The following is a 17,198-nucleotide window of genomic DNA, read 5'->3' on the forward strand; positions in this document are numbered from 1 at the left end:
AAAAGAAATGGGTAATTGTAAGGCAACCAGCCATATAATAACCAAGTATCGAATAGTTTCTTATGGGATGGCATGTTTTGAAATACGTTCTCCAGGATAATTTCCTCTAGGGTAATCTCCCTTGGGATAACCCTCTATACAGAGAAATACTTAAGGCCTAGAAGGTTCCGCAATAGACTATAAGAACTTTTTGTGAATGTGGCGGTGTTGTTTCAACAGTGTATATGATGCGCGTCACGATGTCGTCGTGACGACCACACGCCTAGCTCGACATAGCTTCATCACAAATATCTCGGCTAGCTTGATAGCAAGCAACATTGAGTTTGCAGTGAAAGACTCTGCCGACAAGATCATTAAAGATTCATTATCATGCATACTACACAGTAACTATGATGAAAGCGACAGACAAATCTGCAAGGCACAGCAGCTCAGGGGTAGATCTGGGCGCCCAACACAGCGGACATGCCTGCTTCCGACCCTGTTCCCTCATGCCTCTAGATTCTTAGATTGTTGATTGAATTCCATGTCACTTCAACTGAGTGCCTCCTCTGTGCAATGAGTTCATGCCGGAGGGCTAGTTGCAATTGAGTATGGCTACACGATGCACATGTGGATGGATGGTAACTCGGCACGGTCAACATTGAAGTACATGTGTGCATTACATCTGTTGATTCAGAGGTCCTGTAATTGTAGCGAGAAAAGACAAATGTCGAATACCATTTTACTAGCAAGTGACAGAATCCCCATGGCCCACTGCGCACGACCCATTTTGTAGTGAGACACGCGCTTCTCATCAACAAACATGTATGCATGATACAGATGGCAATGATCAACTAAATATTCTAGCCCAGAGTCGATTTTTGAGGTCGGTATGTCTGTTCAATAGTAGCATTTGTGGAAACTTTGTCTCTGGTAGTAATGAAACGATTTTACCTGGGACTCAGGAGTAGTGCATTTGGAATACACCAATAAAATCTCCTTTTAGCACTTTAAATGGATGCTTTCTGTTGCAAAGGAATACGTGTATATTAAGATTTGTTACAAGCCCCAAGCGCGCTATGAAAAGGGAATGCTATTAGAATCTGTCAATATTTCCATGAAAGGTATTCAGAAAGTGCAACAGTTCGTTCCGCCACGGGTATAAGTCCACCTCTATCCCAAGCTACCAGGTCCATTCTGCCTTTCGTCAGTAATATATGAAGCGCCTTCACTCGTGAAGGTCACAGGGGCTGAATATTGCACCATTGCAACTCGTCACACCTTGCGCTAGAAATGGTAAGGAGAGATTGGACAATTTTGGCTAGGCGGCAGCCAGCCCAACGCCGAGCTGGAAAGCCACAGCCTCTCATTCTCGAGGAGAATGAAACACCGCCTTTGACAGTCACGACAACTATTGGGCCCTTCGTCGACGAGGGCGCCAATAATTTCGCACGCCCCTGATGCTGGAGTGATACTTGTGACAGACCCATTCCGGGTGGTGGTACATCTGCTTCACGAGGTGATACAGGGCCACAAGAGCGGAGCCGCCTACTTCTATAAGTCGAGGATCTTTGAGGTGACACTAGGAAGGAAAGAGTGGATCGCGAAGGAGGAGTGAAAAGACATGGGTCTAAAGTCGTAATGGGAATAGCTTCATGCACCAGGCCCATATATTGTCAGCCACCTTAAACGAGTATGGAGGATTTAGGAGGAGGTCTATCTCGAATGCCCTCAAAGTGGTGAAAACCCCGTTTCTCTACGCATCACCACTTGACCTGGGCGTAGATGTCAGGCACACCGGCAAAGGGTACAGGCTGACAATGGCATCAACCTTTGATGCTCCAGCCGGCTCGACAAACCACGGAGACCCCAATCTCCTCTGCGTTCCTCCATCATGGACCGACCTGGCCGTCTTCTTCGGCACCAACTATCTCGCCCACGCGGCCACTCTCATTGCGCGCCCCGGGCAGAGCTTAGCCGAAACCATTGTCGACACGGCCAACGCTCTGTTTATCCCGGGGTCGGGCATGATCCGCGCCATCAGGCTGCTGTTCTTCTACACCGACCTCCACCGCTCGTCGCCGCCTCTGCAGAAGGCTGCCAAGGCCGGCGCGCTGTGCATGGTCGTCAGGCGCACCCACGTGTCCCGGGCTATGGGGGAGAACGACGACGCTGAGGACGGGAACGGCGGCGACTGGTTCTCGCGGCACTTCAGCCTCGCCACCGACCCCGTCTACGTGCCGCTATCGCGGTCGATTTTGGGGACGTGCATTATCCGCGACCGGGAAAGATACTGCCTCGTCGAGGTATCGCCTCTGGTTCCGCTGAGGGAGTTCATGCCCGAAGATGCGCCGGCTTCCCCAACACTCAGCAGCGCCTCTTCCAGCTCAGCCGGCAAGACCGAGTCCGTCCCATCGGTCCCGTCGAGCGTGCGGCGGCCCAAGTCGCACAGGATAGAGGTACCTGGCCAGCTCGACATTGCCAAGATCCTCGTTAGTATCCTGCAGCTCATCTGGGGCATATCAACGCTGTACAATGCCCGCGGCAACCAGATTGACCTGTACGGCTACGCGGCCTTCGGCCTGACCGTCACCCCCTACGCCGTCATGAGCTTCCTAAACCTGCTCGTGAGCCTGATCTTGCCCGTCCACAACAACATGTACCTCGTCTGGACCGAGGACATGCGCGACGCAATGGAGAACCGCCGCCCACACCACCGGCCCCCAGCTGAGTTCGCCGGCATGATCGCCACAGTCGACCTAGAAAAGACAGCCCGCATAATGCGCAACGAGCTCGGTGGCAGCCGCATCCCATACGACGGTGGCGGGCCCCTCGCCCGCCCCGTGCGCCTAGTCGCCTACTCTTCGTTCTACCTGCTCGTCGCCGTGGTGCCCCTCGCTATCGTCGGAGGCTTGACAGGCTTCCGCACGGGCAGCGACGTCCACGTCGAGCGCGCCTGGGTCCTGGCATGGCTGATCATCGGGTCCGCCTCGGCCATCCTCATCAGGCAGGTCTCAGCATCGGTCGCCACCCACCGGCGCGTCATGTCGCTGCAGGACTATATCCTAGGGCGGCCGGACCGGCGCGGGAAGCCGCAGCCGCCTCGCCGCTCGATCAGCTCCGGCGAGAGGGGCGTGAGCGCCTGGTTTGCAATCTTTGTGCTATTTCCCCTGTGGATTCCTGCAATTGGCGGCATGGTGGTGGTAGGGAAGATGTTACAGGATTTCGGAGTGTGTACGAGGCTGGATTAGGTTGGCTATGACGATGTTTCTGCCATCGCCCGGTGACATTGTTATAACTATACGGATTGTTGAAGCGGTGTGGCAGGAAACCTATTATATATCCAGCGGCGTCAAGCCATCAGTAATTACAACTCCTACAGTAGAGAGCTGCGGTCTCATTTATGACATTTGTCACACATACCCGAATAGACCCACCAAGAACATTACCCGCCGTGCTCGAGAAATGTAACATAGCAGTATCTAATCCCAAAAGTGTTGTGTTCAAACTGACTGACCATGTACAGACGGTCATGGATCGGAATTGCCGCGGGGCTTAGGGAACTTTGTTCACATACCTACGTGCTTATAGCTGTTCACTCACATCAAACGTGGACCGACCGGTCATGTTACGGCAGCAACTTGTCAAGAGAAAAGCCGAGAGAAGAACGAGATCGTAGAAAAATCGACATGCATAATGTACATCATACAATAATCTTATCTTCACCCCATAACCCTGCATTTTGGCCACGTGCTATGATCGTCTCTCATCGTCCGAAAATGGTGGCCGCCCCAAGTACCTGATCAACCTAACCGCCGACTCGTGAAAAGGATGAAGAATGATCGTTTTCAATGCCTGGCTCCTCTATTGAACCCCGCATGCATACCATAGGAGAAGCCTCATCCGGACTTAAAGAGAAACATCCGCACTCCATTCGCCGCCCCCCAGAACATGGCCCCTCTAGACACGCCTGGGTGAGTCCATGACAGATGGAAAATTGGGCACAAACACATGTGCTTCAGCACGGAGCTTGTTTCCCTCCGGGCTATGGCTTGGAGTCCTCTTGCGCAGGCGACAAAACGTGGCTACCTTGGGGTTGAAACTAGCTGCGGACGCATTCAGCGGTTTCGTTGGGCCAGTCGTCTTCGAAGCATTCTGAAACGTGACAGGCACAAACTCTGGTGCCTTCACAGCCTTCACCAGAATAGATGAGTAATGCTGCTGGTGTTTGTTGATTACCGGAGGCTGCCTCTAAAAACCAAACCCGGTTGGCTGAGGAGCAAAGCCGTTAGGAGCGTATCCGCCGCCACCGGTGTTGGCCCCAGGTCCGGCAGTGATCATGAGACGGTTGCCGAGGATGGGTGTGTTGTCCTCAACCTTCTCCTGCTCCTTCTCCTTGGCTTTCCGGGCCTCGTTGTCAGCCTTGAGTAGTGCAAGCTCTTTAGTCTGCTGAGCAAGCATGTTGATCATGTAAGGCATGGAGAAGTCCGTCAGACCGTTGCGCCAAGAAAGCTCCAGGACGAGATCAGGGCGAAGGAGGTCGTAGCAAGCATACAGCATGCCAACGTAGCATTCGCGATTACCAACATCAACGAACTAGGGTGTGATTAGCACAAGAATTTAGACATGTGGCAAGCGGTGCTTGACTTACGTATCGGATGAGATCCTCCACAACCTCGGTCTTGCCAGAAATTGCCGAAGTTTCAATGGCATCCTTCCAGAGCTTGTCTTGCTTGGACAGGGCAATCGACTTCTCCCAACGCTTGTTCTTGCGGTAAATGTTAGCAGCAATTTGCCGGAAGAAGACAAGATCATGCTTCTCAAGCCGCGAAGCCAGATCGACGGCATCGTAGTTGTCGTAGTTCTCCACGGAGTCACGCAAGGTCTTGTAGTCTTCCTCCTCAATGAGAAGATCGTTGATGGCATCGTTGACGGTGCGCTTGTTCTGGGTTTGCACATTGAGCAAGAACGGCTTGATCAACGGCAAGTTGTCAGACTTCTGGAACAAGCGGACAACACGATTTACGTCAATTCGAGGCGTAAGAGCCTGCAGGAGGTCGGTGAGAAGCGAAGGGTGCTGCTCCAGGTAGAAGTTGATCGCCTTGTAGTAGATTTCAAGGTTGGCAACCTTGACGGCCATCTCCTTGAACTGCTGGTGCTCCCACGAGTTCTCCGGACGCTCCATGACAGCGAGCGCAGCATTGTCATACTCGTCGTAATGGTAGTAGCAGAACACAAGCTCAGGCCACAGATTTGCCTCCTCGCAGGCGCGAATCATCTTGGGCATGTTCATACGGCTCCAGAACAGCTTGAGGTGCTCCATGAGTCGCTCAGGGTGGTACTTCGACAGTGCAATGCCCAGCTCTGTGAACATACCCATGTGAGCACGCTCCAAGCCAAGACCCTGCTCCAACAGGTCGATGAGCTCATCAAAGTAGCCGTTCCGCTCGTACTGCTTGACGAGGGTCTGCAGCTCCTCAGCATCGACGATCAGGTTGAGACCGCAGATCTTGGCAAGGCGGAACTCCTTCTTGTCAACACAAGCGCCGTGGACCTGCTTCCACACCCGAATGTTGTTGGCCTTACGAGCGCACTCGACTGCAGCCTGGTAGTCCTCGAGGTGGACAAGCGTGGTAGCCAGCTTGGCCCAGTTGGAAATGCTGGTGAAGAAAATCTTGGCGGCCTGGTAGAGACCTTCCTCATACGCCTTGTCACCGGACTCCTCGATGTTGGCGACATTAGTGCCGCGCAAGAAGTCCTCCAATTCGCCGATTTGGTCCAGTCGAGCGTAGCAGAAGGCCAACGCGGTGTCGATCTCTGGCTCACGGAGAGTCTTGCGAGCCATGCGAAGGTACTTGACAAGTTCCTCGTTCTTGCCGGCATGAACGGCAATCTCGATGACCTCGGCGTAGTTCTTGGGATCATCAGCCTTGATGTAAGATTCTATGGCGTCGCTAACACGTAGACCATCAAGCTGTGCCTTTGCAACCTTGCTCCAGACATCGGGCAGATCAACGTCATCCGCGTATGCTTGAGCGCGGTCAATGCTGACAACATGCTCAACGAGCACGGAAACTGCGCCAACCTTGTCTCCAATCTTCTTGAAAATCTCGAATGCCTCCTCGTACAAGCCGACATTTATGCAAACGCCAGAGATCTCTTCGGCATCAAAGCCGTCCAGTCGATGGATGTAGTCCATGACACGAGCCTTGTCAGCTTTCGCGGCAGTGAACATGAGCAGGTTCTGCAGGTTCTGGTTGTCGCTGAAAGGCGAGGGCTCAAGGACGATCTTCTCCAGGAGCTCAATAAGCTCGCTGGGGAGATCAGCCGCCAGGAAGCATGCCACAGCCTCGGAAACCTTGGCAGGGTCGGTTGACTCGGGTACTGCAGTCGAGATGACTTGGTCGACGACCGATCGTCGGTGGAGGTTGTTCTCGCTGAGGACAAATGACCAGAGCTCCTTATCGGCACGGTCAAGCAAGTACCGAGCTTGGGCACGGTACATTGAGTTCTCGTTGGTGATATTGACGAGCTCGAGATCATTCTGGCCCTTGCTGTAGGCAATGTATGCAAGATTGGGGTCTCGCTTCTCGCAGTACTTTCCAACAACGAGAGTGTCATACTGGTCGTTCTCCTTGAGGAACTTCTCAGGGTTGTTGTTCGAGTCAATGTAGATCTTGGCGAGGGCATTGTAGACAGCCTGCTGCTGGTTTCCTGAGGCGAGGGTGGCTTCCAGGAACGGCAGAAGCAACTTGAGACGGTTTCGCGACTCCACTTCGGAAACAAGGTCATCGATGGGCACCGATGCTGCGTTGATAGTCGACAACAGGTTCTTGATGATGTTCTCATCGCAGTCGACGTCCAAAAGGCCGCCGATGACCGCAGGTGCCCGACCCGGGTTCACGCGCTGCACGTATGTCTCGATGGACTGGAACTGCTGGTTCTGGTACAAATAGAGGATGAGGTCATGCACAAAGTTGTGCCGATCGCACACAATGATGAGCGGCAGCTGCTCTGCGAGCTTCGCCTCCTTCAGGAAGTTCTTGACCTTCTCGGGGTTGTAGTAGTTGCTGTCCCGGCAGATGCGCTCCACCTCGTTGAATTGACCCATCTTTGTCGCTGCCTCAATGTACTTGAAGTGGACATCGGGGTTTTCTGAAAGGTTGACAATGCTCCCTAGGTAGTAGAACAGACCTTCAGCGGTCTTGTACTTCTCAAAGAGGTCGATAAGGCGTTCGGGACCAAGAAGATCAGAGTACTTCGTGGCAATCTGGATGACTGATTGCAAGTTCTGCCGGATGTTGGTCTTCATCATGGCATCGAGGCAGTCAATAGACTGCTCGACCGACAACTTGCCAAAAAAGTTGACGAGCCAGTCGGGGTTGAAACCTTGCGATCCTGCTATGTTAACGACGACTCGCTTGACAGCTGCGGGGTCCTCGTAGAGCTCCAGAGCCTTCTGCATCAAGCCAGCCTGCTCACAAAGCGTGGCAATTCGGGTCTTGTCGAAGTGTGAAAACATGTCATTGCCAAGGATGGCGTCAGCGACCTGAGGAGCGTGCATAAGATTCATCTCCAAGAGACGAGTCTGGAGGTGACCTTGGTCAGGGTTGTTGTCCTTCAGAGCATCAAGCAAGAAAGCGGTAGCCTGTTGCACCATGCCCTGGGCCTGGAACACATCTACCACGCGTTCGATATCAACCAAAGACCCTTGTGGTTGGTTGACGAGAGAGGTGGCAAATTCGGCTCCCTTCTCAGGATTGCTGCGCACAATATGCTGCAGCAAGCCGACCCAGTCAGGCGTGTATCCAGTCTGCTGAACATATGGCAGAATCTTGTCGAATTGACCGGTTTCAGCAAGCCCAGCAACCACTTTGTGGGGGACATTGGCTTTGAGGTAGATTGTGAGTGCCATGTTAAGATCATGTGGCCTAACCAGATCACCCAGCTGCTCAGAGCAGTCGAGCTTGTTCTCTTTGAGCCACTTCTCGAGCAGCTGCTTCCTGTTCTGCGCAAGTACGGGCTGCGCGAGCTCAATCGTCTCGTGTTGGTTCAGCGTGCCCTTATCCAGCAACATACCGAAGTACTGCAGGATGAATGACATTTGCCCTGGTTGCTGCGGGAGTCGCTTGAATTTCTCGATTGTGGCGGGCGTCCGCAAGAAGCCTCGAGGGGAGCTCGCAGCGATCTTAGCAGCGGCCATGTAGTCACCCGAGTTGAAAAGTTGATCAAATTGGCGTCCATAGAGATCGTCCGCGCCGGGTAGTCCAGCTCGCGAAGCCATCTTGATTGCCATCTCAGTGTTGGCCGGGTTCTGCAGCAGATACTGGACAACGTTGGAGTCGTCGACAGACACGAACAAGACCTGGCCCTTGCGGTTGATACCCACGATGCCAGATGATTCGCCGTCCCCGCAGGATGTGAAGATCGTTTCGCTGGAAATGCGGTTCATGAAGATGCAGGAACCGGTTTCAAGATCGTAGAGATGGATGAAGCCATACTTTGTCACGAGGTAGATGACGCCATACTTCTGGGAAACCTGCATAGCGACTGGGAAATCGTTGACTGCCTCGGGAGGAAAGAAGACGTCCACGGCCTTCTTTGGGAAGACCGGGTTGGTCTCGGCGTGATCGACTTCAACAATATGCAGCTTTGCGCCTGCCGCTGTCCTTACGGAGAAGGTGAACAGCTTCGTGTCCTGGGGCGCGCCATCCAATCGAATTGTTCCGAAGCCGGCGGCGTGACCTTCGATTGCCTGGCTGATGCCACGGTCTCGAGAGTAGAGCTGCATCTGGCCAACAACGCGACCTTGATCTTGCTTGATACCGACGACCACCATCCACTTGCCGTCACCATTAACGCGATAGTTGATGATTTGGCAGCCCTATGGGTTTATTAGTACACGCCCCAGAAACCGATCCGCAGGCTCTTGCTTACAGTCAAATTGGCGTGTCGGTCCGTGATCTTCTCTGGCATGTGCTGATTCTCATCAAACACATCCCAGTGGTAGATAGCGGAGTCTGTGACAAGGCCGAGGGAGCTGTCGGTGATCCACTTCCAGAACACGACATCCTCGTTCATGGTGGCAGACTTTAGCTTCTTCTTGTTATCCAGGTCGAAGATCTGGACTGTCCGCGATTGCGCCTTCAGCGCGATGATGTTGAGGTGCCAGTGCATGATGGCACTATCGGCCTTGATTGGTCGTCTTGTCACATTGTTGCCGTTCTTGAGATCGACGATAACAACTTCGGGGGATGCGGCCTCGTTCTTCTTCTCTCGAATGCAGATGTAGTGGTCGGACTCGAGTGTCTAGATAGGTAAGGAGCCAAGGGTTAGCTGTTGCTTCCACACGAGCGGCCCGGCCGGCTTGCGCTCGGCACCAAGATGAATTTGGAGGGTTAGAGGCAAGAAAGAAGTCAGAAAGAACATACGCATGAGTTGAAGCCGATTGCAGCCTGGTCGACACCTATGCTGGTGAGCTGCAGCAGCTCTGTGAATTTGATCGGCAGCGGTGCCATGGTGATGACTTGCGCCGACTTGCGCACAGCAAGTTGAGATCGAAAACGGACTCAAAGCTGCGATCAGACGGGGTAAGACTGAAGAGCGGTATTGGAGGAACCCGCAGATGTTTGACACAACTGGTAGAGATGGAGGAAGGTGAGGCGTTGGAGGTAGATGTAAAGGTGTCAATTGTTTGTTTCGTGGCCAGCTTGCTGCCAGGACAGGCGGAAAGAAAGGGGGGGAATCAAGGTATTAAAGGAGAGCCAGCCAACGAAGGAAAAGAGGACAAGTTGGAGGGCTCTGGATCCTGATATGGCCTTGCCTTTGATGGCAGTCAGCGGGGAGGTTGTCGTCGTCTCGTACAGGGTGAGGTTGATGGGTAAGGTGAGGATGGTAGGTAAAGTGGCAGGCTGGATCGAGTTTCGTCAATTCATCAATTTGGCTACCTGTTCGGACAGGACTGGAAACTGCCTGACGCAGCTCACTGTGGGCAGGCTAGCGCGCACGAGCCACCTAGTCAGGCCAGCTCGACCCCTACCTACTGTTTACTGTTTAGTCTACCCCGTCTGCTCAGTAGACTAGCACCTTTACCAGGAATACACCAGGCTCTGCCCAGCAGCCCAGATGGGTCCAGCCAGCCAGCACGCCCAGACACCTACCTGAGTCCCGACGGCAAAACGGTGCTAGTCCCAAAACGGAGCACCCAGGAGCTCTCCACGTATCCTTATTTCCTCGCTTGTGACAGTTATGTAAGCACGTTTTCCACCGACGATCTTAATGACAATCGAATCTCTCGCCCGCGCAGACCTTGCTTGTTCTCATTAGACTGCATGCTCTCACATGCCACTTTCATTACGTATGATTATTTGCTACTGCCCTCAACATGAAGGGAAGAGCGCAGTAAAGATTCTGCACCGACTTCAAGTCTCCTTCTCTGGAGTCAGCATTATCTGATGTTCGATTGCCTGCACCTGGCGCAGAGCAATGTCTCCATCTGCTTGTTGTATACGACCGATGCGGCCAACTAGGCAGATAAATAACCCCAAGAGGTCCTATCCCGAGTGCCTCTCTCTGAGGCTGGTTTTGAGGGTCTTCTAACGTCGATAGGGGCGGCGAGATCGCCACACATCGCAGCTAAGGCGTCCTGGAGCTGTCTGCTGGCCGCTGCCGCGCAGTGCAGAACCATGCAAATTCCAGGCTTTATATTTCTCCCGCGGCTTTCATCATCCTATCAGCACAGCACCGGCCTGGTAGTCGTCTACCGTGTATGGTTTGCTCTGCAGTGGTCCTGTTTTGAGGAAGCAGTTTGCTCCTCCGTATCTAGCGTGTCTGTTCAGCCTCTCTAGCTCCACGAATCCAGGTCACCATGATTCCCTCTCTACTCACCTCGTGAGGTTCGCGCCAAAGGTCAAGGCTTGACACGGCTCATCTGTGTTCTTCGAATTGTACGTGGCGCACGTGTCGATGCAGTCGTTGATGCTCGGTTGCAGTGACTGGGCGATGTTCCCCTGGCTTGTCTTGAAGTCTGTGAGGCAATATATGAAGAACGATGCGCCATCGGTCGTATATTGGGTATTATTGATCGCTGGGCAGTTCAGTGGCAGTATACCATTCGATGGCGTCGGGAATGCCGACGTCGTGCTCGTTGACGTCGATGTCGGATTTGATGAGGCAGATGAGGTCGATGAGGTTGATGAGGCCGTTGTCGCGGCACTGGTCACTGCGGCATCCGAGGCGGCGGTGGCGGTGGCACTGGCGGTGCTGCTGGCGCTGCTGGCGCTGCTGGCACTGCTGTTCCCATTCCTGGTAACCAGAGCTCCAACTATTCCTCCGATAACAGCGCCGACGATGACGAGCACAACCACAGCCGCAACAATGAGTGCCGTCCGTTTTGGAAGACCACACCAGCGGCGAGGCTTGCTTGCCGCGGGCGAGTGCGGCTCCTGGTACTGATATGGCTTCTCTGGACTTACATATCCTGGTGGCCGTCAACAAAAATTGTGCTGCGGGACCCAACGCATTGGAGGGCCTCATACCTTGAGGAGCAGTCTCTGGCGCCGAATCATGATATTGATATACCTCTGGCGCGTTGTGTTGATAGACTTCTGGCGCCTGGGATGTGTGATCCTGTAGGGCGACCTGCAAGCCCTCATGGGCAGGGTATCGGCCAGCCATGGCTGCGGTACATGTTAAGCAAAGGCCTACAACGGCCTCTCCTTTCACTCATCATGGGATCTTTGGGGCTTAAAAGACAGGACCGATCTGCAAAACCCTAACTATGCTTTTGCTCCTGATCCTTCAGCTGAATTTCTCTGCAACATCAGGCAGGCTCAGGGGCTATGTCGCATCCAGTTTCCAACTCGTTGAGGTTCCATTCCTAGCACATATCCCGCATCTGATTGGCCTTGTGGATATGCGGCCTATCATTAGACGGCCCACACCCTACGAGGGCGGTACGAAACCCGGCATAAGCTGCGTCTGGGGTTCCTGATTTCGAGCCACTCAACGAGTCCTGTCGCACACAGCCTGAGACCGAAGCAAGAAATACCCGGAGCTACTGCACTCAACGTCTCGAATAGCATTATATCTGCACTTCATGCTGGCCGCTGCGCCGCAATTCAGCAGGCCTCATTTTCAACTTCACTCACACCATTCCCGGTATCAGCTCGAAGAGCGCGAGTAGATTTGAGAGCTGCGCCTCGGTGTGCAAGACAGTCTACAGAATTGGGGAGCAGCTGGCACGCCGATGTCACTGTCCTGAGTGCCTATCAAGAATTTCACCGATAATCTGCACGTTCCATCACGAAGGAGTTGAAACCCTGTCGTGTGCAGTCTTGGAAACCCGTATATCTGACGTAGCGGAGATGATTGACACCGTTGCTGACTGTTGTCAGCTTCATTGTCCCCTGGGTCTCGGCAGGCGTCGCGGTGGCCGATGCCGATCATCGAATCCGGCAGCCGTCAACCATGGCCACCGAAATTTAAGATTCCGCCCAAGCGGGCCGGCTTCTCATACTCCTTCTTCCGGGTACAAATAGGAGATCTTGGTCGACCTCGAAAGTTCTACCAACAGACTGGGAAAATTGACCCCAAAGGTAGTCACTTCTGTATACTTCCTGGCTCAACTCATCCACAGGGAGTCCTCTGGCCGGCTCCAGTTATGCTGACAACATCCGTGCTGCCTCGACCCACTTCTCCAGCTTCAGCACACACACACAAACAGTCTCACGTGCACCAGCTAATAAATTTCTTGCATTTTTCTGTAATTGATTTTGAGAAAGTATCGAATCGGAAGCTAACGTTGTCTGATATCGGTCTGGCCGAGGAAATCGCTGGCATCGAGTCAAGCCCTGCCGCCGTGCTGATGAAGATCGCAGCTCTCCCTGGGCCGTTGACCAGATTCTGATCCTGGTGCCAACGTCAGCCACCGCAACTGAGCGCCCTTGAACTTTGAGGTGGGTGCGGAGATCATTGAGAAAGACATCATCGGTCATTGGTGCGGAATCCATTCGATGCAAGAGCTCAAGGCGCTATTGATTGCTCAACTTTCTCCTTTCCGCTTTTGAAGCGTGTACACTCACAAGGCTACCATTACCAGACGCTGGCAGAGGTGACTTTCTAGAATAGGCTTGAGATCCACAGGATAAATTAGTAAGGCCTTGTATCAAACTCGCTTCACCTCGCATTAAATTTCCAATAGCAAGAAGGTTGGCGGTGGGCCAAATTAGCCGGTCAACGCTCAAGTATCACCATGGTCGCCCAAGAGCCTGTGACATCGGCTCACAGCAAGCATCTTTCAATGTATGCATTAGTGTCATGATTAGCCATCTTTCTTGATGTCCAGCTGTTTCGCAATCGACCTGGCCGGCCCTCCTTCTCAGCGCCGAAATGGGAACACGTTCTCAGGGGGGCACGATGCGTTGCTCGATTCACTTGCCTAAGTTCAGCTCGGTCGCGCGCCGCGTGATCTCCTCGTTCAGCTCACGTACATTTGGACGTGGCAGCAGATATCGATGCCGGGCTCACGCGTGCCGCCAGCCTTGCGATGAAGGGCAACTGGGTCCGGGTTGCGGGCATGTCGACCGTCTCAAATGTCCTCTATTGTGATTGTCCCGTACCAGCCCGTCGCGGCCGACGAGAGTGACAGCACCTGCCGAGTCTCGAAGTCCTGCTTTCCGGTTGACTGTGGATTTGGGCCGGTGTTTCGAGCCATTATCGAAGCCAAAGGCTATTGAATTGGTAGCTTCATTGTAGCCCGTCGAGAGTCGGTCGCTGCTCGTTAACAAAGCGCAGTGCTAGCCAAACCCCAGAGGCATGTCCACGTGCTTCCTGCTCAGCACACAGCCAAAGTTAGCTCTTGAGATTTGTGAGGCCAGAACCAGGTCGGACAAGTTGAAAAGACGGCACGGTGTCAACCCCCCTTGCGTTTCGCAGCTGCCTTGCGTCGGCTGAAGTTTGCGCCCATGCAGGAGGAATTCCTGCGTCAAGTATTCGCCTGACTTATACTGAATTCGATATTTCTGATTCCCAAATCCGCGCCGTTACTTAGCAAATGCTGTGTTGGCTCGCATTGTTTCGCTAGCAAACTTTCACAGCTTGCTAGTTTCGTTCGATGAATTCGCGTGTCTTCCACCGAGAACAAGATGTACCGGTTCTCCTGCCTCAGTCGACATATGTGTGTGCTAATGTGTATGAATATTACCAGGCGAACACGATGTTTCATTGCTACCAACAGCTCGGACTCGTTTGCTTCAGGGTTGCACTTTTCGACTTAGTTCGTTGCCAATGCCTTAGGGCTTCATGAGATACTTTGAATTTCTCCGGAGCTTCGTGTCCCACGTGTGAACTATTGGAGTCTGGACATGGGTTTTGTGGGGCCGGCAACAGATGTAGACGAGTGCTAAACCTTAATGTGCGGAAAGTGGTGGGTGATCAAGCATTGTTTATTTCATTGCTGTTCGACTTAGAAGGTTCAAGATTATCGATTAACTGTCTGACTCGTACAATCTCTCAATGCTTTGGTTCACCTCAAACCAACTTACTTTCCCGGGCCGGCATCGACACTAAAAGAAACTCTAATCTCCCCGTCCAAGATCTTTGAAAAATAAAAAGTCAAGCGGAGACTTATTACATATCACGAGTCTCTTTCTTCATGGTGTAATCAACGGAATGGCAGTGCGAATCTCAAGATAGCGGATTTAGAGCTTCACGAGATGGCATCACAGCAAGGCGCCGTCCCTCCGCCGCAGGGAGAAGTTTCTGATGTTCAGAATCCCAAAGATGTTTTGCATACTGTCAATATTGGGATCATGATCGTTGTGTTGTGCCTCACAACACCGCTTTTTGCTTTACGAATGTACGTCAGGTCCATCGTCTTGCGCAATATGGGAAGCGAAGAATGTAGGTCACATCCGGCTCACACTTCCGCCTGTCTGTTACGTCACATCATGGTACCTGCATTAGCTAACAAGCCGCATAGGGAGTTGTATCATCGCATATGTACGTTAAATACGTCTTTTGTACTGGTGCTGCGACTCGTGTACTGACAGTTGACGAGGCGTCTTTGCTATGCTACTGGGTCAGCTCAATATTCAGTAAGCTCCAACACCTTCACCACAATTCGCCAATACTTACATGAAACAGTGTATCGCCACGGACTAGGTAATTTTTGCGTCGCTCATGAAGGATCCTACAAAATAGTGCGCTGATGCCCGCAAAGGCTACCATCTCTGGGATGTTTCTCCACAAGACGTGGTTCAGTTTCAAAGGGTGAGATTGCTCAGCTGTTAGTATGGAAATGAGCACTCACATCATAACCACAGTACTCGTACGCGGCGTCTCTCTGCTACAGCATCGCAAGCTTTTCGACCAAGCTAGCCCTACTCTTATTGCTCGTCCGTGTTTTTCATCAGTTCCGCAAAACGACCATATTCCTCTGGGCAACGATAGCCTTCCAAGTCGCCTTCTGCATCGCCATTACAGTAGTCAAAATCATCATCTGCCTGCCGATCCAGGGTGTCTGGGACCCATCAATTCCGTCGAGATGCCTCGATAGGCAGGCTAGCTTCATCGCCGATACAGCTGTGGCATCCATTTCCGACCTTGTCATCCTCTTTCCACCTATTATTCTGACATGGTCACTCACCTTCTCCACTATGAAAAAGATCCGGATCATGCTCATGCTTGGTGCTGGAGGCTTGGCCACCGCAACGAGCTTCGCCAGGCTGGGGCTGCTGTTGCAGAAGAATAGCTTTAATGACGCCACGCTGAACTTTACAAAGTTCAATCTCCTGGGGTAATTTTCTGTTTATGCTTCTTTGCGATTAAGGCTTCCATTTGAAGCTAAGGTTTCGATATCAGTTGGGCTGACATTCAAGCTTCGTAAAAGTGTATCTGAAATAAGCATTGGGCTCATCTGTGCTGTAAGTACCAGACAACGGAACCGAATTTCAAATTTTCTCCGGTCTGCTAATGCACTCCTCGAACAGTGTCTGCCTTCTCTGAGCATCCTGATGGGCAAGTACAGGACAGAGGCAGACCCACAGGCTGTTCGATACGTGTTTCCATCAATCCTTAGGAACCCGAGGCGAGCCCGCAGCATCTTGACTACAGCCACAGAGTCGGACGGAGCGACTCGAGACAAGAGTCGGAACGTCAGGACAACAATTGTCAGGGAAGAGACAGTAGAAGAGGCAGGTCAAGCGTAGAGGCTGAGTCAAGACCTGTCAAGCATCCTTTGGAGGCTCATTATATCTGATACGCTGCTTGGAAGACAATGGATTCAGTCGAAAACATTCCTCTGCTCGTATAAGGGGCCCATTCCGACTCTTTTACTCGATATGAGTCTCACATAACCCAAGGCCGGGTGTCGCAGACGATTTCTTCACGCTTCCTATAGACTTGCCTGTCGATCTGGCTGGTAGATTAGGTGCTTGCGCATACTTCGCGTTCTGTCAGTCTGTATTGTATGACTAACTTCTTCGAATTTTCGCCTGAAGACTCTTTGCCTGGATGCCCCTTTGGAAGCCCACCCTAGTATATCTGACTTGTTAAACTTTAGAGACCAGTGGCAGCTGACTCACTGGAACTGATATGTCATCATCCATGCTGATGCCTATGTATATCTGCCTTCTGCTGCTCTTGGAAAGCAATTGACAGTGTTTGGTGGAGAGTGCCGCGAAGCCTTCCACGCTTGGCAGCACTCTCTCCAATATCAGCTGGAAAGTTGTGGTTTCGCACTTTTCAACAGAGGAGCTCGAAAGTCTTCGGTATTGATCACTGCACACAGCTCGCGTGGGGCCGGTCTCGCCGAATCTCATGTATTCCTAGACGCAGGAGAAGTGTTATGGGTCAGATTTTGACCAATATAGTTACATTCTTTTGCAATGGGTCCACTTTGGGCTGAGTGACAACTGAGAATGTTTGTAGTATCTTAAATAATATGTCAATTGGGTGAAAACACATCGACTCACAAATTTCAGAACTGCAAAAGCAATGACACGGAATTGACAGCTTTCCAGCCTGCCATGGCATTGGATCGAAAGTAGCTTTCAGCCTGTCCCTCCCGAAGACCGGGCGTAGCTAGATGACATCTTATTCAAAAGTCTCTTTAGAACTTCAGAGGTGACTTCTCACCGAAGGCTGCCAAATGACAAAAAACCTCTATTCTTCTTTCTGAATCCGCCATGGTTTTGGATCCGGGAAGTTTTGTTGAGGAT

At 52.3% G+C, this 17,198-nt stretch overlaps 4 protein-coding genes across 4 annotated transcripts; 2 read left to right on the forward strand and 2 right to left on the reverse strand.

Annotated features, from left to right (window-relative positions):
- Positions 1 to 1,799: 1,799 nt before the first annotated feature.
- On the forward strand, positions 1,800 to 3,230 carry J7T55_002082 (uncharacterized protein; the record flags this gene model as incomplete). The annotated part of the gene is made up of 1 exon (XM_053133457.1): positions 1,800 to 3,230. One exon carries the CDS (start codon positions 1,800 to 1,802, stop codon positions 3,228 to 3,230), a length of 1,431 nt encoding a protein of 476 aa, XP_052988641.1.
- Positions 3,231 to 4,230: 1,000 nt separating this feature from the next.
- Positions 4,231 to 9,497, reverse strand: J7T55_002083 (uncharacterized protein; the record flags this gene model as incomplete). Its single annotated transcript, XM_053133459.1, has 4 exons — positions 4,231 to 4,575; positions 4,631 to 8,863; positions 8,917 to 9,288; positions 9,411 to 9,497. The coding sequence occupies 4 exons, from the start codon at positions 9,495 to 9,497 to the stop codon at positions 4,231 to 4,233; spliced, it is 5,037 nt and encodes a 1,678-aa protein (XP_052988642.1).
- A 1,206-nt stretch (positions 9,498 to 10,703) lies between these two features.
- Positions 10,704 to 12,380, reverse strand: J7T55_002084 (uncharacterized protein; the record flags this gene model as incomplete). Its single annotated transcript, XM_053133460.1, has 6 exons — positions 10,704 to 10,800; positions 10,867 to 11,443; positions 11,517 to 11,657; positions 11,920 to 11,992; positions 12,131 to 12,196; positions 12,285 to 12,380. The coding sequence occupies 6 exons, from the start codon at positions 12,378 to 12,380 to the stop codon at positions 10,704 to 10,706; spliced, it is 1,050 nt and encodes a 349-aa protein (XP_052988643.1).
- A 2,409-nt stretch (positions 12,381 to 14,789) lies between these two features.
- Positions 14,790 to 16,187, forward strand: J7T55_002085 (uncharacterized protein; the record flags this gene model as incomplete). The annotated part of the gene is made up of 6 exons (XM_053133461.1): positions 14,790 to 14,880; positions 15,030 to 15,074; positions 15,200 to 15,249; positions 15,303 to 15,775; positions 15,869 to 15,902; positions 15,969 to 16,187. The coding sequence occupies 6 exons, from the start codon at positions 14,790 to 14,792 to the stop codon at positions 16,185 to 16,187; spliced, it is 912 nt and encodes a 303-aa protein (XP_052988644.1).
- Between the last annotated feature and the right edge of the window lie 1,011 nt (positions 16,188 to 17,198).

This window comes from Diaporthe amygdali (genome assembly GCF_026229845.1).
Source record: "Diaporthe amygdali strain CAA958 chromosome Unknown NODE_37_length_474048_cov_65_229390, whole genome shotgun sequence".
NCBI classification, from domain to species: Eukaryota; Fungi; Ascomycota; class Sordariomycetes; order Diaporthales; family Diaporthaceae; genus Diaporthe; species Diaporthe amygdali.